This window comes from Schistocerca nitens, chromosome 5 (genome assembly GCF_023898315.1).
Source record: "Schistocerca nitens isolate TAMUIC-IGC-003100 chromosome 5, iqSchNite1.1, whole genome shotgun sequence".
Lineage (NCBI taxonomy): Eukaryota > Metazoa > Arthropoda > Insecta > Orthoptera > Acrididae > Schistocerca > Schistocerca nitens.
In genome coordinates, this window is record NC_064618.1 from 132,298,461 (window position 1) to 132,321,210 (window position 22,750).

General features: G+C 39.1%; 1 protein-coding gene across 1 annotated transcript in view; it reads right to left on the reverse strand.

The window, feature by feature from the left end:
• LOC126259538 (leucine-rich repeat-containing protein 49) overlaps nucleotides 1–22,750 on the reverse strand; it is a 173,209-nt gene that overhangs the window by 33,712 nt on the left and 116,747 nt on the right. The window contains exon 6 of the mRNA XM_049956413.1: nucleotides 3,103–3,476. Coding sequence (XP_049812370.1) covers nucleotides 3,103–3,476 — 374 coding nt within the window. The remainder of the gene's footprint in view (nucleotides 1–3,102; nucleotides 3,477–22,750) is intronic.

A 22,750-nucleotide genomic window follows, 5' to 3' on the forward strand; every position in this document is an offset into this window, starting at 1 on the left:
TAGAATATCTTAAAAGGGAAATGAAAATGCTCTGTTTAGATATAGTGAGTGTCAGTGAAGTGAATGGAAAGGCAATAAGAATTTCTGGCCAAACAAATATAGGGTAATATCAATGGCAACAGAGAATGGTGCAACAGGAACAGGAGTTTTGTGAATAGGAGGGTAGGGCACAAAGTTAAGTACTTTGAACAATTCAGTGAAAGGATTATTCTCATAAGAATGAAGAGCAAACTGACTCCAGCAACAACTGGTCAGGCATACATGCCAAAATCACAGAAGATGAAGAGACAAGGGAAAGTATATTAGGATGCTGAATGGATAATTCAGTACATAAAGGGAGATGAAAGTCTAATAATTACGGGGGGATTGGAACATTGTAGTAGAAGGAATAAAGACATAGTCACAGGAGAATATGGGCTCATTAGTCAGAAAAAGAGTGGTGAAAGGTTAACTGAGTTCCTTAATACATGTCAGTTAAAAACAGTGAATGCACTGTTCAAAAATCAGCAAGTCAAGAAGGCCTACATGGAAAAGCCCTGAAGGCATGGAATGATTCCACCATCACACTTAGACAGAGTTTCAGGACTATTTTACTGTAAGGCATACCCAGAAGCAAATATAGGCTCAGATCATAATTTAGTAATGATAAGAGTAAACCAATGCGTAAAGAGTTGTTGGTTTGGGGAAGGAGACCAGACAGCGAGGTCATCGGTCTCATCGGATTAGGGAAGGATGGGGAAGGAAGTCGGCCATGCCCTTTGAAAGGAACCATCCCAGCATTTGCCTGGAGCGATTTCGGGAAATCACGGAAAACCTAAATCAGGATGGCCGGACGCGGGATTGAACCGTCGTCCTCCCGAATGCGAGTCCAGTGTCTAACCACTGCGCCACCTCGCTCGGTCAATGCGTAAAGAGAATCACCCAGAATAATTAATGTGGAAAGAAGTGGGATACTGAAATACTGATCAATGATGAGATGTATATGAAGTTCTCTGAGACTATAGACATTACAAAAATGAATACCACAATAGACAATACAGCTGAAGAGGAGCAGACATCTCTAAAATGAGCACTCATGAAAGTTGGACAGAAAAGTACAGGTACAAGGAAGATAAATGTGAAGAAACTCTGAGTAACACGAAATACTTCAACTGTCTGACAATAAAAGGAAGTACAAAAATGAAGACCGATGCCGACCTCCTGCCCAAGGACATAGAACTGAACTGCACCCTGCCTACCTATTGACTGCCTATACTCAGTCACACCCATCAATCCTGGTTACCATAGGGCCATGCTGTTGTCAGCAGACACATTAGAAATACAAATTAATTACTTGCTCTCAAGTCATCAACAGGCCAAACACATGGAAACTGATAGATTGCACTCCAGAGGCCCTCTGTACTCAGAAGTCAGGAAACAGCCTGCTGAATATGTTAATGTCATAGAAGTGTGGCTAAAGAAATGGGAAAAGTCTTCATACCTACAATCTGGCTTGTATCACAGAAAACTCCCTAGGCTTTCAATTATTCTAGCAAATTTTACCAATCACAACTGGGTAAGGACAAACTGTGGCAATGCGGTGCAAAACATAGATGGAAAATAGTTAACAAAGCTGTGATTTTGAAAAGTGAGTCAGTGTTCTTTCTATGATTTAGTACACATAAAAATTGAAAATTCTGTGAGGAAAAAGTATAGTTAGATGTGAGTCACTGACATATTACCAATACAGGTCAAAGGTGATCTGATCAAGTCAGCATCATATTTTAACACTCTTCTAGAAATAGCATCATATAATTCTGTAGACTTTGTTTACACTACACACAATGTTTTTGTTATCTCTGTGGAAGTTGTATTTTTTAAACTAATGTCTGTGGGTGGCGTAAGCAAAGTTTACAGAATTAAGGTTCATTCTCTGTATTAAGCAGTCTATTAGTAGGTGCAAAATGTGCTGCCATTGTTAGGAAACAACAAATGAATTTGGTGGCAAATGATTTTAATGTTTTATTGTTTCTGTTGCATCTATTACCAAGGGTATGCAGTTTCATTTTTTTTGTTTCTTGATGTTCTGCCTCAGTTGTTCTTGCAACAGACGGATCCCTCTCAACCTACCACTCCTTTCTTCTCTGGGGAAGGAACTAACAGTTCTGAAAACTAGGTATTTGTTTTCCATACTTTCAAATGTGTTTATCAGAAATACTGGAATTTTGTCTTCTAAAGGAAAGTTATGGCTAGTCATTCTGTCACCTGGTGTTCTGGCCCTGAACAACAAGTATCTTTGGTGGGGACATGGATAGGCAAATGAAGAAGTTTGGCTTGTGAGCTAGAATTTTTAGTGTTTGTTTTTTAACTGTCACTTCAAGATTTTTCCAAGAAATGCTCCAGTTTGTATCTCCTGGATAGGATATAGCAGTCCTGTGTATACTATAAGTATAGATTCATGTGTATGCTATTTGTGCTAATGTACATTATTAACCTAATTTGGTCTCATATATTGACTAAAATTACTTGTTTACTGAACACAGTACAAAAGTTGATAAAAATAAGCAAAAATATGTACCTTTGATTTGGCTATGTTTTCAGTAAATAAGAACTTTTCGATCTTTAATAAGTTGGATGAAATAATTTAATTCAAATTTACTGATTTAAGACCATAAAAATGTCTGCTACTTATATAAAACACAAGTATTTCATTTGAAAATGTTTGTTTCCCACAAATAACTGTCAGGATGGGAGCATTAACAATTTCCGATAAAGTTAGAGGGACAACAGCAGGTTATGTATTTCAACAATACGAAAACCTGTTCTTGGGCTTAGTAACATGAAACATTCTGTTTGATTCTGAAGCACAGTTTAGTTTAAATTGAATTTAAAACACTTTTTAATTTCTGAGGAAGCAAAACAAGTAAAAACTTCTTTTAACATACACAAAAATAGCATTATATCTATAAATTCAATCAAATGATAGCATTGGTTTACAGCTTGTATAAGTAGATGATGCTGAGAAAGGAACATAGAAAAAATCTTCACTCTAAACATAAGCCAGTGAGTGGCAGTAGATTAACCATACCAGTATGTCTGATGATTCTGCAAAATACAACATACCTCTTTTCCATTTATAACTTTAAGTCCCCAATGTGAAAGTCGGTAAACAGCATATTTAATCCAGTCCTTTTGTGTTATGGGGTTCCCTTCGCTCTCAATATGCAGAGAGGTCAGACCTTGCACATCAGCTAGAGCATTAAGCTGAGCCAGACAATGAATATTTGTTTCTTGAAAGACAAAGTTTTCAACATTTTGAAAGCGCTGCTTCAGTCTTCCAAATACTGAAATGATGTGATTAAAATTTATGTAATTGAATTTTACAGTATACACTTCTGCTGCTTTTCCTGAATTCCATGGCCGATCAATGAAGCGCAGAGCTCCTTGTCCATACACATTAAGGCATTGACCACTGATTTCTATAAGATAATCTCCACCTAGAAATCCAAACAAATAATTTAAGAACTGGTAGCTTCTCTATGCTCATGACTTGTTTATTCAGGTCAAAACATGAAGAGATTTTTCTTAGAATAATAACAGTGAGAGGAAATAAAATTAAAAAAAAACCCTTAACCAATTTTTATACAAAACTACAGATGAAGGGCTGCATAACCTGATATTTATTTATGCAAGTTTGAAATGTGCCAACTAATTTACAACTGCAAATTCTTTATGCAAATGACTTGCAATGTTCAGTAACATGCAGATAAAAAAAATCATCCCCCTCTATGCTTCTGCAAACCAAGACGTTTTTGGTCCAGCACTTCACCACAATCACACATACCATTCCCTTGACTATAATTTGAGTTTTTATGTTATGTTAGCCCTGTATCATGACACTACAACTCTGTATCAACAGAATGCCCTCTATGAAATGTGGTGACATGCCTTAGGTATTCCTTTCTCCAGATGTTCTACCTCAGTATAGTCTGACACTGAAAGTTTCAGGTGAATTCAGAGGTGAATTGATACCATATTAAGAATGGAAATCAAAACTTTAAGTAAGGTGGGTGAGATTCCTGTTTCCTTAATTCCTTATTTTCATTTCTGATGATAGTGTCTTTCTAATGTTTGGGGTAACTATGCCAGTGAGCGAGAAAATTTTATTGAAAAGTGTTGTTTTTAAGCAGCCTGTCCAAATCCATTCTGTTTCCCTTAGTTCTGCATCAAACTGATGAGCCTGGGGAGAGTTGTTTTAAGTTAGATGTACCATACACTCCAGATGGGAAGAACAAACAGGGACTGGTGTATCAATGGCACTACCATTCCATAGGGAGTTTGTTAGTTTCCATGTGGTACTGTTCTTGATAACCATTCTACTCTACATTGTAATGGGACATCCACCTCTAGCATTACTTTTCCTCAACAGTAGTTGTCACTACCAATATTATCTTTCAAATTTTGGGCAGGTCAGTATTATCTCAGTCACTTTTCTGAAAACTTTCAAATAATTTTGTACACAGTTTGTCATATTTCAAGCAAAAATTCCTGAAAATGAATTACTTTATAAAATATTTTAGTCTCAATGTTATAATTGATAAGTACTAGTTCTGAATGACAGCTAAAATTACACTACTGGCCATTAAAATTGCTACACCAAGAAGAAATGCAGATGATAAATGGGTATTTTACATCTACACCTACATCTACATATATACTCTGCAGTCCACCATATGGTGTGTGGCACAGGGTACCTCATACCACAACTAGCATCTTCTCTCCCTGTTCCACTCCCAAACAGAACGAGGGAAAAATGGCTGCCTATATGCCTCTGTACGAGTCCTAATCTCTCTTATCTTATCTTTGTGTTCTTTCCGCGAAATATAAGTTGGCGGCAGTAAAATTGTACTGCAGCCAGCCTCAAATGTTGGTTCTCTACATTTCCTCAGTAGTGATTCACGAAAAGAATGCCTCCTTTCCTCCAGAATCTCCCACCCAAGTTTCTGAAGCATTTCCGTAACACTCGCATGATGATCAAACCTACCAGTAACAAATCTAGCAGCCCGCCTCTGAATTGCTTCTATGTCCTCCCTCAATGCGATCTGATAGAGATCCCAAACATTCGAGCAGTACTCAAGAATAGGTTGTATTAGTGTTTTATCAGTGGTCTCCTTTACAGATGAACCACATCTTCCCAAAATTCTACCAATGAACCGAAGATGACTATCCGTCTTCCCCACAACTGCCATTACATGCTTATCCCACTTCATACAGCTCTGCAATGTTACACCCAAATATTTAATCGACATGACTGTGTCCAGCACTACACTATTAATGGCGTATTCAAACATTACGGGATTCTTTTTCCTATTCATCTGCATTAATTTACATTTATCTACATTTAGAGCTAGCTGCCATTCTTTACACCAATCACAAATCCTGTCCAAGTCATCTTGTATCCTCCCACAGTCACTCAACGATGACACCTTCCGGTACACCACAGCATCATCAGCAAACAGCCACACATTGCTACCCACCCTATCCAAAAGATCATTTATGTAGATAGAAAACAACAGCGGACCTACCACACTTCCCTGGGGCTCTCCAGATGATACCCTCACCTCCGATGAACACTCACCATCAAGTACAACGTACTGGGTTCTATTACTTAAGAAGTTTTCGAGCCACTCACATATTTGGGAACCAATCCCATATGCTCTTACATTAGTTAGGAGTCTGCAGTGGGGCACTGAGTCAAACGCTTTCTGGAAGTCAAGGAATATGGCATCTGTCTGATACCCTTCATCCATGGTTTGCAAGATATCATGTGAAAAGAGGGCGAGTTGAGTTTTGCAGATGCTTTCTAAAGCCGTGCTGATGCATGAACAGCAACTTCTCTGTCTCAGGGAAATTCATTATATTCGATCTGAGAATATGTTCGAGAGTCCTGCAACAAACCGATATTAAGGATATTGGTCTGTAATTTTGAGGATTTGTCCTTCTACCTTTCTTATATACAGGTGTCACCTGCACTTTTTTCCAGTTGCTTGGGACTTTACTTTGGGCACGAGATTCGCGATAAATGCAAGCTAAGTAAGGAGTCAATGCAGTAGAGTACTCTCTGTAAAATCAAATTGGAATCCCATCAGGACCTGGCGATTTATTTATTTTCAACCCATTCAGCTGCCTCACAACCCCAGGGATGTCTATCACTATGTTCTCCATACGGGAATCTGTATGAGACTCAAATGGTGGTATGTTTATATGATCCTCCTGCATTAAAGATTTCTCAAATGCTAAATTTAAAATTTCATCTTTCGTTTTGCTGTCTTCCGTTGCCAGGCCAGACTGATCAGTGAGTGGCTGGATGGAAGCCTTTGACCCGCTTACCAATTTTACGTAAGACCAGAATTTCCTTGGGTTTTCAGCAAGATCTTTTGCTAAGGTATGATGGTGCTGGTGGTTGTATGCTTCACGCATCGCTCTTTTTACAGCAGCATGAATCTCTACTAACTTTTGCCTGTCCTCATTCTCCCGATCTTTCTTGTACCATCAGTGCAACTGTCTTTGCTTCCTGAGCATTCTCTGAATTGCCCTGTAAACCATGGTGGGTCTTTTCTGTGCGTAACCCACTTTTTTGGCACATACTTCTCCAGTGCATGATTTACAATGTGTTTAAAATTTGACCATAATTCTTCCATGTCCATTGTACCTGAAGTAAATGAAGTCGGTTCATCTACTGAGTGGGATGCTAACAACTGCTTATCTGCTCTTTCTAGTAAGAATACTCTCCTAGCCTTCTTGACCGACTTTTTAACTTTCGTAACCATAGTCATAATGACTACATCATGATCACTAATACCTGTCTCAACACTGACACCATCGATGAGGTCTGGTCTGTTTGTGGCTACCAGATCTAAAATATTTCCATTACACATTGGCTGTCGATTTAGCTGCTCAAGACAGTTTTCAGATAATGTGTTCAAAAGTAATTCACATGACAGCTTGTCTGTACCACCTGTAATGAATCCATAGACATCGTAGTCTATACTAGGTAGGTTGAAGTCGCCTCCGACTAATATGGCATGATTCGGGTACTTCTGCGATACAGAGTGTGGACTACCTTTGAATGCTTCTAGAACTGTCACGGTGGAACCTGGTGGCCGGTAATAACACCCAACAATTAACTTTATTTCTCCTAGCCCTGTTAAACGTGTCCAGATAACTTCACAACCCCACTCTACTTCGACCTCAGTAGACACAATATTTTTGTCAACTGCAATGAAGACACCATCTCCTAAAGTGTCTAATCTGTCTTTCTGATACACGTTCCAACCCTCACTAAATATTTCAGAACTTCCTATCTGAGGGTTCAGCCATGTCTCAGTCCCGAGAATAATTTGCGCGCCACACGCTTCCTGGAGGGCACTAAATTCAGGAACTTTATTCCGAACACTCTGAAAATTTACTGCTAATATCTTCATAGCTGAAGTGCCTTTACACTGAGCGTGTCCTGATTTCCCTGCCTGCATGTCGACTGGTGTTCATCAGGACACCTCACACTACTGTCTAGCCTAAAAAACCCCCATGTGCATGCCACAAGTACTCTGCTACCCACTTCCTTGTGTAGTGCACCCCTGACCTATCTAGGGGCGTCTTACAATTCCCCACCCAATATTGCAAGTCTAGAAATCTGCAGCCAGGACTGTCACAGAGTCGACGAAGCCTCTGGTTGAGACCCTCCACTCGGCTCCAAACCAAAGGACCCCGATCCACTCTGGGAACGATGCTGCAAATAGAGAGCTCTGCTTGCACCCCGCGTGCAAGGCCAGCGGTCTTCACAAAATTCGCCAGCCACCTGTATGAACTGAGGATCACCTCAAAACCCAAGCGACAGGCATAATTGGTGCCGACGTGAGCAACTACTTGCAGATGACTGCACCCCGTATGCTCGATAGCCGCAGGCAAGGCCGCCTCCACATCTTGGATGAGGCCACCCAGCAGACAAACCGAGTGCACATTGGAATTCTTTCCAGCCCTGTACGCTATTTCCCTAAGGGGCTCCATCAGCTGCCAAACGTTGGAGCTCCCAATAACTAGCAAGCCTTTGCCCCCGTGTGCCTGCTCGGGCCCTGCTGAAGGAGTGGCAACCTGCCCACTGATAGGATGAACAGGCGAGGCCAGCTGGCCAGCCTCCACATTGACCCCTCCACCTCGAGTGACGCGAATGCATTGCAGTCCGCCATTCACTTTATGTAATTAAATATGCAAGTGCACAAACACTTGGAAAGAAATTAAGAATCAAACTACAAAACAGATATGAAAGCTAAGTATGCGACTCGCTACTGCACTGCTACTGCACTACCGCTGCACTGATACTTCACCAGCGGCTGCTCAAGGTTCATTCATTGGACAAATATATTATACTAGAATTGACATGTGATTACATTTTCATGCAATTTTGGTGCATAGATCCTGAGAAATCAGTACCCAGAACAACCACCTCTGGCCGTAATAACGGCCTTGATATGCTTGGGCATTGAGTCAAACAGAGCTTAGATGGCATGTACAGGTACAGCTGCCCATGCAGCTTCAACACAATACCACAGTTCATCAAGAGTAGTGACTGGCGTATTGTGGCGAGCCAGTTGCTCGGCCACCATTGACCAGATGTTTTCAATTGGTGAGAGATCTGGAGAAAGTGCTGGCCAGGGCAGCAGTCGAACATTTCCTGTATCCAGAAAGGCCCGTACAGGACCTGCAACCATGCGATCATGCATTATCCTGCTGAAATGTAGGGTTTTGCAGGGATCAAATGAAGGGTAGACCCATGGGTCGTAACACATCTGAAATGTAACATCCACTGTTCAAAGTGCTGTCAATGTGAACAAGAGGTGACCGAGACGTGTAACCAATGGCACCCCCTACCATCACACCAAGTGATACACCAGTATGGCGGTGAGGAATACACGCTTCCAATATGTGATGTCACCAAACACGGATGCGACCATCATGATGTTGTAAACAGAACCTGGATTCATCCGAAAAAATGCCATTTTGCCATTCGTGCACCCAGGTTCGTAGTTGAGTACACCATCGCAGGCGCTCCTGTCTGTGATGCAGCGTCAAGGGTAACCGCAGCCATGGTCTCTGAGCTGATAGTCCATGCTCCTGCAAACATCGTTGAACTGTTCGTGCAGATGGTTGTCCTCTTGCAAACATCCCCATTTGTTGACTCAGGGATCGAGACATGGCTGCATGATCTGTTACAGCCATGTGGATAAGATGCCTGTCATCTTGACTGCTACTGATACAAGGTCGTTGGGATCCAGCACGGCATTCCGTATTACCCTCCTGGACCCACCAATTCCATATTCTGCTAACAGTCATTGGATCTTGACCAACATGAGCAGCAGTGTCGCGATACGATGAACCGCAATTGCAATAGGCTACAATCCAACCTTTATCAAAGTTAGAAAAGTGATGGTACGCATTTCTCCTCCTTACACGAGCCATCACAACAACATTTCACCAGGCAATGCTGGTGAACTGCTGTTTGTGTATCAGAAATTGGGTGGAAACTTTCCTCATGTTAGCGTGTTGTAGGTGTCACCACTGGCGACAACCTTGTGTGAATGCTTTGAAAAGCTAATCATTTGCATATCACAGCATCTTCTTCCTGTTGGTTAAATTTTGCATCTGTAGCATGTCTTCTTCATGGTGTAGCAACTTTAATGGCCAGTAGTGTAATTTTGTAGAAACATTTGAAATTACGAACTATTGCCACACTTAAAATTTCCATTATTAATTATGCAATACTGTACTGCTTATTATGTTCATTTCTGGATTCATTTATGAAATAAGAACCAGAATTAATAATGAACAGAAACTAGTAGAAATTTATTTGTTATGAAAAATTGTAAACCATTTGGAATATAGTTATTTATGCAGAGTGTGGGAGTTGTAAGCATGTCTCTGATGTGATTGGATGTATTTTTGTATCTTGTGCGAGCAATATAATTTCAGCTTTGTTAATGTGAAAAATCAAAAGACTGTATGATATACTAAAATGTGAGAAAATATAGTTATGTAAAAACCAAAATTCTGCAACAACAATCTTAAAATTAATTTAGATCAATCCAACTGTGAGGACCTAAAAAGCAACATTTTCAGCTTTAATAATCAAGTTCCTAGACAAGAAGAATTTGAGGCATCCCTACATGACAAGATAAGTAAACCAAAAGGTTTATTGTAATCCTTGCTCTTCTCAAATCTTCATAAAAGACTAATATGGACAATAGATGGAATTAGGAAAGATGGAGGAGATTACAATGTTCTGACATTGGTAATTCAATGAGAAAGTGAAATCTGTTTCCAGACTGAGGTATTCAGAATTCTGGCAATAGAGTAACAGAATACTTGAAATTTCTTTTCTGTCTTCCTACAATCCACAGATAAAACGCACAACTCTGCTTCTCCCTTGACATGGAAACACATGATTGTGCTAATAATAATAATAATAATAATAATAATAATAATAATACCCGTGGAGGCCCGGGAAAAGAATAGGCCTCCGGTATGTTCTGCCAGTCGTAAAAGGCGACGAAAAGAACAAACCACTAATAGGGCTAACCCCCCTTTTAGTGTGATTACTTGGTTCAGGACAGAACTAAAGAAGCCTCGGACAAGCGCCGTCATGGTCGGGGACGACGCTTGAACCCTATGCCCGCCCACAATGGTAACGACACTGCTAGCCAACTAGAAAATGATTCAAATCCAAATAGAGGTGTTTTGCAGGATATGCTTCCTGCAACCACCCTAGAAGGAAAACAAAGACAGAGGATGAGATGGCCAGATGAAGTTAATCGACACCTCATGTTCTGTTATTACCAAGCAACAAACCTAGGAACCAACACAACTGGATACAGATCACAAGTATACACAACATTTATTACCAGATACCCATAATTAAAATTTTTAACAGAACAACGACTAGCTGATCAGATCCGAGTAATAATCAAAAATAACAGGATACCACAGTCAGAATTAGAAAACATCAAACAACAAGTACAACAAATACTAGAACAAAATAATGTGCAATCAGAAGAAGAAGAAAATACAGTAATGGACTCAAACATCCCAGAGAAAACAAACAAAGAACAACACACATCAATTAAACAATCAGAGGAAAACGACATCTTAAGACAGCCACCAGAACAAGCACAAATAGAACACGAAAAGACACACATGTTAGATATAGAAGAGAAATTTCAGCTGACATATATAGAATACAAAGACACAAATACAGACATTAGACCATTCTTGCATAGACCACCAAATAACCCACAAGTCGAAACAACAATAACAACTATCAACACAATCATACACAACAAAATAAATGAAAATACAACAATGGAAGAGTTACAACTACTGGTTTATGTAGGAGCACTCACTACACTAAATATACACACTAGGCAGAGATCAGAGCCAACCAACACACAGAAGAAACCCACAAAACCAGCATGGCAACACAGGCTACAGATCAGAATAGAAAAACTGAGAAAAGACATCGGACAGCTAACACAATTTATAAGACATGAAATATAAGACAAAAAACGAAAACGGTTAGGTAAAATCTCACAACAAGAAGCAATAGAGCAATTAGATGAAAAGAAGCAGAAATTACAAGCTTTGGCCAAACGATTTAGAAGATACAAAAAAAGTGAAAATAGAAGGAAACAAAACCAAACATTCAACACAAACCAAAAGAAATTTTACCAGACAATAGATAACACACACATTAAAATAGGCAATCCACCAAACATAACAGACATGGAACACTTCTGGAGCAACATATGGTCAAACCCGGTACAACATAACAGGCATGCACGGTGGATACAAGCAGAAACAGACTCATACAAGATGATACCACAAATGCCTGACGTGATAATTTTGCAACATGAAGTCACCCGAGCAATTAATTCTACGCACAATTGGAAAGCCCCTGGAAATGATAAAATAGCAAATTTCTGGCTAAAGAAGTTCACCTCAACACATTCACATCTAACTAAATTATTTAACAGTTACATTGCAGACCCATACACATTCCCTGATACACTTACACATGGAATAACCTATCTGAAACCTAAAGATCAAGCAGACACAGCAAACCCAGCTAAATATCGTCCCATAACATGCCTACCAACAATCTATAAAATATTAACTTCAGTCATTACACAGAAATTAATGACACATATAACACAGAACAAAATTATGAATGAAGAACAAAAAGGCTGTTGCAAAGGAGCACGAGGATGTAAAGAGCAACTGATAATAGATACAGAGGTGACATATCAAGCTAAAACTAAACAAAGGTCACTACACTACGCATACATTGATTACCAAAAAGCTTTTGATAGTGTACCCCACTCATGGTTACTACAGATACTGGAAATATACAAAGTAGATCCTAAATTGATACAGTTCCTAAACATAGTAATGAAAAACTGGAAAACCACACTTAATATCCAAACAAACTCTAATAATATCACATCACAGCCAATACAGATTAAGCGTGGAATATACCAAGGAGACTCATTAAGTCCTTTCTGGTTCTGCCTTGCTCTGAACCCACTATCCAACATGCTAAATAATACAAATTATGGATACAATATTACTGGAACATACCCACACAAAATCACACATTTGCTATACATGGATGATCTAAAACTACTGGCAGCAACAAATCAACAACTCAACCAATTATTAAAGATAACAGAAGTATTCAGCAATGATATAAATATGGCTTTTGGAAGAGACAAATGTAAGAAAAATAGCATAGTCAAGGGAAAACACACTAAACAAGAAGATTACATATTGGTTAACCACAGCGACTGCATAGAAGCGATGGAAAAAACAGATGTCTATAAATATCTAGGATACAGACAAAAAATAGGAATAGATAATACAAATATTAAAGAAGAACTAAAAGAAAAATATAGACAAAGACTAACAAAAATACTGAAAACAGAATTGACAGCAAGAAACAAGACAAAAGCTATAAATACTTATGCTATACCAGTATTGACCTACTCATTTGGAGTAGTGAAATGGAGTAACACAGACCTAGAAGCACTCAATACACTTACACGATCACAATGCCACAAATATAGAATACATCACATACATTCAGCAACAGAAAGATTCACATTAAGCAGAAAGGAAGGAGGAAGGGGATTTATCGACATAAAAAACCTACATTATGGACAGGTAGACAATTTAAGAAAATTCTTTCTAGAACGAGCAGAAACTAGCAAAATACACAAGGCTATCACTCATATAAATACATCGGCTACACCACTACAATTTCATAACCACCTCTACAACCCTTTAGACCACATAACATCAACAGATGCGAAGAAAGTAAATTGGAAAAAGAAAACACTTCATGGCAAGCACCCGTATCATCTAACACAGCCACACATCGATCAAGACGCATCCAACACATGGCTAAGAAAAGGCAATATATACAGTGAGACAGAAGGATTCATGATTGCAATACAGGATCAAACAATAAACACCAGGTATTTCAGCAAGCATATTATTAAAGATCCCAATACCACAACAGATAAATGCAGACTTTGTAAACAACAAATAGAAACAGTAGATCACATCACAAGCAGATGTACAATACTAGCAAATACAGAATACCCCAGAAGACATGACAATGTCGCAAAAATAATACATCAACAGCTTGCCTTACAACATAAACTTATAATACAACACGTTCCTACATACAAGTATGCACCACAAAATGTACTGGAGAATGATGAATACAAATTATACTGGAACAGAACCATTATAACAGATAAAACAACGCCACATAACAAACCTGACATCATACTCACCAATAAAAAGAAGAAATTAACACAACTAATCGAAATATCCATACCCAATACAACAAATATACAAAAGAAAACAGGAGAAAAAATTGAAAAATACATCCAACTGGCTGAGGAAGTCAAAGACATGTGGCATCAGGATAAAGTTGACATCATACCAATTATACTATCAACTACAGCAGTCATACCACACAATATCCACCAATACATCAATGCAATACAGCTACATCCAAACATATATATACAATTACAGAAATCCGTAATTATTGATACATGTTCAATTACCCGAAAGTTCCTAAATGCAATATAACATGTACCGTACAGCAAATTAGGAAGTGACGCTTGATAAAGGTCCGCGTCACTCCATACTTAACCAGACTTAACGTCTGAGAAAGTAAAGAAATAATAATAATAATACAATGGATACAAGCAGAAACAGACACATACAAGATGATACCACAAATGCCTGAAGTGATAATTTTGCAACATGAAGTCACCCAAGCAATTAATTCTACACACAATTGGAAAGCCCCTGGAAAAGATAAAATAGCAAATTTCTGGCTAAAGAAATTCACCTCAACACAGTCACATCTAACTAAATTATTTAACAGTTACATTGCAGACCCATACACATTCCCTGATACACTTACACAAGGAATAACTTATCTGAAACCTAAAGATCAAGCAGACACAGCAAACCCAGCAAAATATCACCCCATAACATGCCTACCAACAATATACAAAATATTAACTTCAGTCATTAAACAGAAATTAATGACACATACAACACAGAACAAAATTATAAATGAAGAACAAAAAGGCTGCTGCAAAGGAGCACGAGGATGTAAAGAGCAACTGATAATAGATGCAGAGGTGACATATCAAGCTAAAACTAAACAAAGGTCACTACACTATGCATACATTGATTACCAAAAAGCTTTTGATAGTGTACCCCACTCATGGCTACTACAAATATTGGAAATATACAAAGTAGATCCTAAATTGATACAGTTCCTAAACATAGTAATGAAAAATTGGAAAACCACACTTAATATCAAAACAAATTCAAATAATATCACATCACAGCCAATACAGATTAAGCGTGGAATATACCAAGGACACTCATTAAGTCCTTTCTGGTTCTGCCTTGCCCTGAACCCACTATCCAACATGCTAAATAATACAAATTATGGATACAATATTACTGGAACATACCCACACAAAATCACACATTTGCTATACATGGATGATCTAAAACTACTGGCAGCAACAAATCAACAACTCAACCAATTACTAAAGATAACAGAAGTATTCAGCAATGATATAAATATGGCTTTTGGAAGAGACAAATGTAAGAAAAATAGCATAGTCAAGGGAAAACACACTAAAGAAGAAGATTACATACTGGATAACCACAGCGACTGCATAGAAGCGATGGAAAAAACAGATGCCTATAAATATCTTGGATACAGACAAAAAATAGGAATAGATAATACAAATATTAAAGAAGAACTAAAAGAAAAATATAGACAAAGACTAACAAAAATACTGAAAACAGAATTGACAGCAAGAAACAAGACAAAAGCTATAAATACTTATGCTATACCAATATTGACCTACTCATTTGGAGTAGTGAAATGGAGTAACACAGACCTAGAAGCGCTCAATACACTTACACGATCACAATGCCACAAATATAGAATACATCACATACATTCAGCAACAGAAAGATTCACATTAAGCAGAAAGGAAGGAGGAAGGGGATTTATCGACATAAAAAACCTACATTATGGACAGGTAGACAATTTAAGAAAATTCTTTATAGAACGAGCAGAAACTAGCAAAATACACAAAGCAATCACTCATACAAATACATCGGCTACACCATTGCAATTTCATAACCACTTCTACAACCCTTTAGATCACATAACATCAACAGACACAAAGAAAATAAATTGGAAAAAGAAAACACTACATGGCAAGCACCCGTATCATTTAACACAGCCACACATCGATCAAGACGCATCCAACACATGGCTAAGAAAAGGCAATATATACAGTGAGACGGAAGGATTCGTGATTGCAATACAGGATCAAACAATAAACACCAGATATTACAGCAAGCATATTATTAAAGATCCCAATACCACAACAGATAAATGCAGACTTTGCAAACAACAAATAGAAACAGTAGATCACATCACAAGTGGATGTACAATACTAGCAAATACAGAATACCCCAGAAGACATGACAATGTAGCAAAAATAATACATCAGCAGCTTGCCTTACAACATAAACTTATAATACAACACGTTCCCACATACAAGTATGCACCACAAAGTGTACTGGAGAATGATGAATTCAAATTATACTGGAACAGAACCATTATAACAGATAAAACAACACCACATAACAAACCTGACATCATACTCACCAATAAAAAGAAGAAATTAACACAACTAATCGAAATATCCATACCCAATACAACAAATATACAGAAGAAAACAGGAGAAAAAATTGAAAAATACATCCAACTGGCTGAGGAAGTCAAGGATATGTGGCATCAGGATAAAGTTGACATTATACCAATTATACTATCAACGACAGGAGTCATACCACACAATATCCACCAGTACATCAATGCAATACAGCTACATCCAAACTTATATATACAACTACAGAAATCAGTAATTATTGATACATGTTCAATTACCCGAAAGTTCCTAAATGCAATATAACACATACCATACAGTTAAAAGGAAGTGACGCTTGATCAAGGTCCACGTCACTTTCCATTTTTAACCAGACTTAACGTCTGAGAAAGTAAAGAATAATAATAATAGTAGGGTCATTTTGGAAGAGATACTGATGTTGAAGAGGTTCTATGAGTCCTTGTCAAGGCTATTAGGGTAAATTATTCTGCAGCTCCTTGAAATGAGCATATATGAGACTACCTTTACAAATCTGGGGACGTTTTCATACTTTGCTGGGATATGACTGGGGTTTTGTACTTTTTCATCGATAACATGTGTGATGTTATCCTAGGGAGCTCTCCTATAGTTGATCTATTATTTGAATAGAATGGTCAAATGTCTAATAACTTCTTCTGTAGAACAGATGAGGCTCTGTGTAGGTTTCGTGGGGGTGTGTCAGCACTGTTCTTTATCAGTTGTCAAAATATTTGGCCGCTGATTGAATATATTGTTTTCATACTGACAATAGGATTATAGTACACCTGATCCCTTCTGAAGTTTGTTGTCAACTAGTGGTCACTGTTTGAAAATGGAAATATATCACCATGATTCATCCAAGACATTGTAGCCGTGTGTGTGTGTGTGTGTGTGTGTGTGTTGTGTGTGTGTGTGTGAGAGAGAGAGAGAGGGAGAGAGAGAGAGAGAGAGAGAGAGAGAGAGAGAGAGACTTGACACAATCAAGTAGTATAAATCACTGCAGGGATATAAGGAAAGAAATTCATGGAAATGGTCAGCATGTTGGAATCATAAGAATAAAACTGGTTCATTCCACATTGCATGAAGAGGTCACAATTATCATCCATAGGCATGCAGATAACTAGCTAACTAATAACTCTGTAACAGAGCAAGGTTGAACCATTCTACTTGTTCTTCCATCACTCCTGACATTGATAATATTTTTTGCCTGTTTTATCAAGTCATATGAATGGCAATATATAACAATAATGGAAATTCCTGGATGGAACAATAAGTGAAATAAGGGAAAGGCCACCACACACCTACAGTGGACTGATGTGCAGTGCATCGATACATTTAACATATTACAGGCCCTCCTCCCTCCCCAACCTCAACCTTTCTCTGTATCTTTTATGTGCTGTATCCTCTGAACTCCTTTTGTCTTGAAAACAAAGGTCCCGAGTTCAAGTCTTGGTCCGGCACACAGTTTTAAGCTGCCAGGAAGTTCAAATTAAATCGGGTGATGCTGAAGGAATTAGATTAGGAAATGAGACACTTAAAGTAGTAAAGGAGTTTTGCTATTTAGGGAGTAAAATAACTGATGATGGTCGAAGTAGAGAGGATATAAAATGTAGACTGGCAATGGCAAGGAAATCGTTTCTGAAGAAGAGAAATTTGTTAACATCGAGTATAGATTTAAGTGTCAGGAAGTCGTTTCTGAAAGTATTTGTATGGAGTGTAGCCATGTATGGAAGTGAAACATGGACGATAACTAGTGTGGACAAGAAGAGAATAGAAGCTTTTGAAATGTGGTGCTACAGAAGAATGCTGAAGATAAGGTGGGTAGATCACGTAACTAATGAGGAGGTATTGAATAGGATTGGGGAGAAGAGAAGTTTGTGGCACAACTTGACTAGAAGAAGGGATCAGTTGGTAGGACATGTTTTGAGGCATCAAGGGATCACATATTTAGCATTGGAGGGCAGCGTGGAGGGTAAAAATCGTAGAGGGAGACCAAGAGATGAATACACTAAGCAGATTCAGAAGGATGTAGGTTGCAGTAGGTACTGGGAGATGAAGAAGCTTGCACAGGATAGAGTAGCATGGAGAGCTGCATCAAACCAGTCTCACGACTGAAGACCACAACAACAGGAAGTTTCATATCAGTGCACACTCCACTGCAGAGTGAAAATCTCATTCTCATTCCTTTTTCCTTGTTGTGCAGCCACTGAACCATCTGTCAAAAGACCTGCCTCACAGTGTCCTGTTACCCCCTCCCAACTTCATGCATCCTTCCCTACCTCCTCCCCACCTCCATTTGCCCAGGTAATTACTCTCAATAACTGATAATCAATAACAATTCCACCAATAACAAAACGTCTCCTCTATAATGCTTGATTCTCACATCCTCTTTTTGAAATCTTGTCTCATACATAGTAACCCACCTAATTAACTCCACCCTCACAAATTTGGTCATTCATAATAAACAATCCAAGCTCTAACCATACTTAACTCCATTTCCAAAATCCTTATACTCTGTGATCACAACTTCGTGAATGATATCACTGCAACGGAAACTCTTGCCCTTCAACAGTGAGAACAACAGTCTCACCACCATCTGAGGAAGCTGTCTCAGCTACTCCTGTCTTATGCCACATGGGATTACCTATAGCCAAGAAGAAGCCTACCACTCCATTCCAACCCCTCCTTCCTCCCCCCTGCCTCCCCCAGTCAACCTCTCACAATTTCCTGACAAAGGCTTGCTGATTTACTCCGTTTTCCAAATCTCCACCTCCACCATCCATGAAACACACTGTACCTGAACACACAACCTGTAGCATTGTTGTCAGCTCTGACCTCTGCAGTAGTCCCAGTATTTTCTAAGGGCCTTACTTTTATCCCAAAACAAGACTCCTTGTTGATCACTATGAATGTAATGTCTTTGTACAGCAAGGCCATGCCCATGGCCTTGTGGGCATGGAACACTACCTTTCCCTAAGTCCACCTGATACCAAACCCACGACCTCTTTCCTAATCCTTCTGGCCAGCCACATCCTGATCTACAATTGTTTCACTTTCAAAGGCCAAATCTATAAACAAATCCATGGCACTGCCATGGGCACTCACATGGCACCATCCTATGTCAACTTGGTTATAGGCTATCTGGAGCAGTCCTTCCTATTCTGTCCACAAGTAAAACCTCTTGTTTGGTTCAGATTCACTAATGACATTTTCTTGATCTGGATTCATAGCCAGGACAACCTTTTCTCCTTCCCATTAACACCTATCCCCAAATCCATTTCACCTCATGCTTTTCAACTCATCAAACCATCTTTCTAGATGTCAATACTGATCTGTCATAAGGCTCCTAAAATATGTCTGTTAACATGAAGCACACCAACCACTAACAGTACCTCCACTTTGTCAGCTACCACCTGTTCCATGTCAAACAGTCTCTTCCTTACAGCCTCACCACCCATGGATGCCACATCTGTGATAGAAAGCAGGAGTTGTTGAAATATACTAATAAACGTACTGCAGTCTTTATTGACAGACAGTATCCTCTCCAGCTCATCCATAAAACAATCTTCCATGCCATGTCCACTTTAGACACCAGTAAAACTATTAACCAGCCACCAACCAGCTCTCCTCTGATCAGCCTGTATCTTCCTAGCATTCAGAAGCTCAACCACACCATTTACCAGGGCTTTAACTACTTCTCTTCATGTGCTGAGATGAGGAATGTCCAACCAAAAATACTACCCACTTCACTCAAAGTTGGATCCTGCCGCACACCCAACCTACAGAATATCTTTGTACTTCCCTATTGCAATCCTGCACCCTGTGGGTCATTCCCTTGTGGTCAGCCACATGCTCGAACTGACCGGCCATCTACTATAGTTACCTGAGAGCTGCTCAGCTGCCTGCTGTAGGATCATGGCACATAAATGGAAGATGGAGGACTGTGTGAAAGTGAAACTTGATTCAAAATAACATGTCCTGAGTGCAAAAGACAGTAGTTGTAATAATGTTTGGGAGAGATTTTCATTACTGACTGACAAGGATGTCGACTACATGTACTGTGGCAAGTGCTCTGTTCACATCACCATACATCTGAAGGTACATGTCTCTAGAACACGATAAAGTGTAAGTTCTGAAGCATTACCAGTTTCACTGAGAGCTAAGTAATTAAAAAGGTGCACAGAAATGTGGGCCAAAGACCTCTGTCCATTTACATTAACATTAGATGTAGAATTTTTCACTTTATGTCAGGAGCTTGTAAATGCCATTTCAGAGTTGGGACATGTAGACATTTGCAACATTTCAGCTCATCCTACGATGGTAGCACAAAACACTGTAAGACAAGCCAATGAAATACAAGTGAGTATGATACCCAGCATTATCTAGACCATAGCCATGAATGCATATGGATGTACAGCAGATACACAGACTGATAGATCAGAAAATGTGTTACCTGTCTAGTGCTGTGCACTTTGCTTATCAAGACAAGGCACTGTGATATGTGGTATTTTCTGAGAAGGAAATAAATCTGTCAAATTTATTAGGAACTACATTGAGGGAACTTTATTCAAATTGTTGGTGATTAATCCCATTATTTTAATAAGATTTCATTTTTCACTTACCAAGGCATTAATACATGCAAGGTGCTGCAATCCTTTCAGTATTATGCATGCACTACACATGTTTTGAACACAGTCCTGAAACACACATTGGATGATGATTATGTGATAAATGGGCTTGGAATGATTTATTTCATGACTTATGCTGCTTTAGATAATGTCTGTTTCATAAAGAAAACATGAGTTCTAAGCAGAAAAGCTGGAAACAAGAAATGGAGAGTAAGTGGAAGAGTTTCTTTGGAATGCTACAGTACGTGGTATGGCAGTACAACAAAATCACAAAACTGCTTCTTGAGAGAGGCATTTCCGAGAAACTACTGGCTGTGACAACACTGCAAAAGAAGTCATGACATTTTTAGAGCCATTGACAGAGGTAATAGCAATCCTGGGAGGTGAGAAGTTTCCAACAATTAAGTTTGTTTTGTTGTGCATGTGAAAACTGAAAAGTCATTGTAATACATAGCCTGAAGATACAGAGGTACATACAGGATGACAGTTATTGAACTATATGAAATAAAATCATCATCTAACAGTTTGCGTTAGGATGTTCAAACTGCATGGTTAGCCATGGGGAATGATGGGAATTAGTATGCACTTGTGCATCATGAAGCCCACTTTCATTTGGATGGGTTTGTCAATAAGCAAAATTGGCATATTTGGAGGACTGAGAACCTGCACTACATGATCAAGAAGTCACTTCACCCTTCACAGGTGACTGTGTGTTGGTCAATGTCCACTCACGGAATAATCAGTGCAATTTTCTTTGATGGCACGGTGACTACCGAATGGTATGTGGAGGTCTTGGAAGATCATTTCATCCCCATTATACAAAGTCACCCTGATTTGGCAAGACGTTGCTCATGCAAGACGGAGCTATATTCCATTGAAGCAGGAGAGTGTTTGATGTCCTGGAGGAGTGCTTTGGGACTGCATTCTGGCTCTGGGGTACACAAAGGCAACTGCCATTGGCCTCAATTGGCCACAATATTCTCTGGAACTGAACACATATGCCTGTCTTTGGCTGCTATATTAAAGACAATGTTTCCAGCAATAACACCGAAACCATTGCTGAGCTGAAAACAGCCACTCAGGAGATCATTGACAGTATCGATGTTCCCACACTTCAGCGCATCGTGCAGAATTTCACTATTAGTCTGCACCACATCATCATCAATGATGGCAGGCATATTGAACATGTCATAACCCAAATCCGAATATCTGTAGTGATGTTTACATGTAGGATAAAGTGCATGCAAGCTGTAGTTTGTAATTAATTTATGTTTTTTAACATATAGTTCAATATTCCACACCATGAAACATGGACCTCACTGTTGGTGGAGACTTGCGTGCCTCAACAATACAGATAGCCGTACTGTAGGTGCAACCACAATGGAGGGGTATCTGTTGGGAGGCGAGACAAACATGTGGTTTCTGAAGAGGGGAAGCGGCCTTTTCAGTAGTTGCAGGGACAACAGTCTGGATGATTGATTGATCTGGCCATGTAACATTAACCAAAATGGCCTTACTGTGCTGGCACTGTGAATGGATGAAAGCAAGGGGAAACTACAGCCATAATTTTTCCCGAGGGCATGCAGCTTTACTGTATGGTTAAATAATGAGGTCATCCTCTTGGGTAAAATATTCTGGAGGTAAAATAGACCCCTATTCAGATCTCCAGGTGGGGACTACTCAGAGTACGTCATTATCAGGACAAACAAAACTGACATTCTATGGATCGGAGCGTGGAATGTCAGATCCCTTAATCGAATAGGTAGGCTAGAAAATAAAAAAGGGAAATGG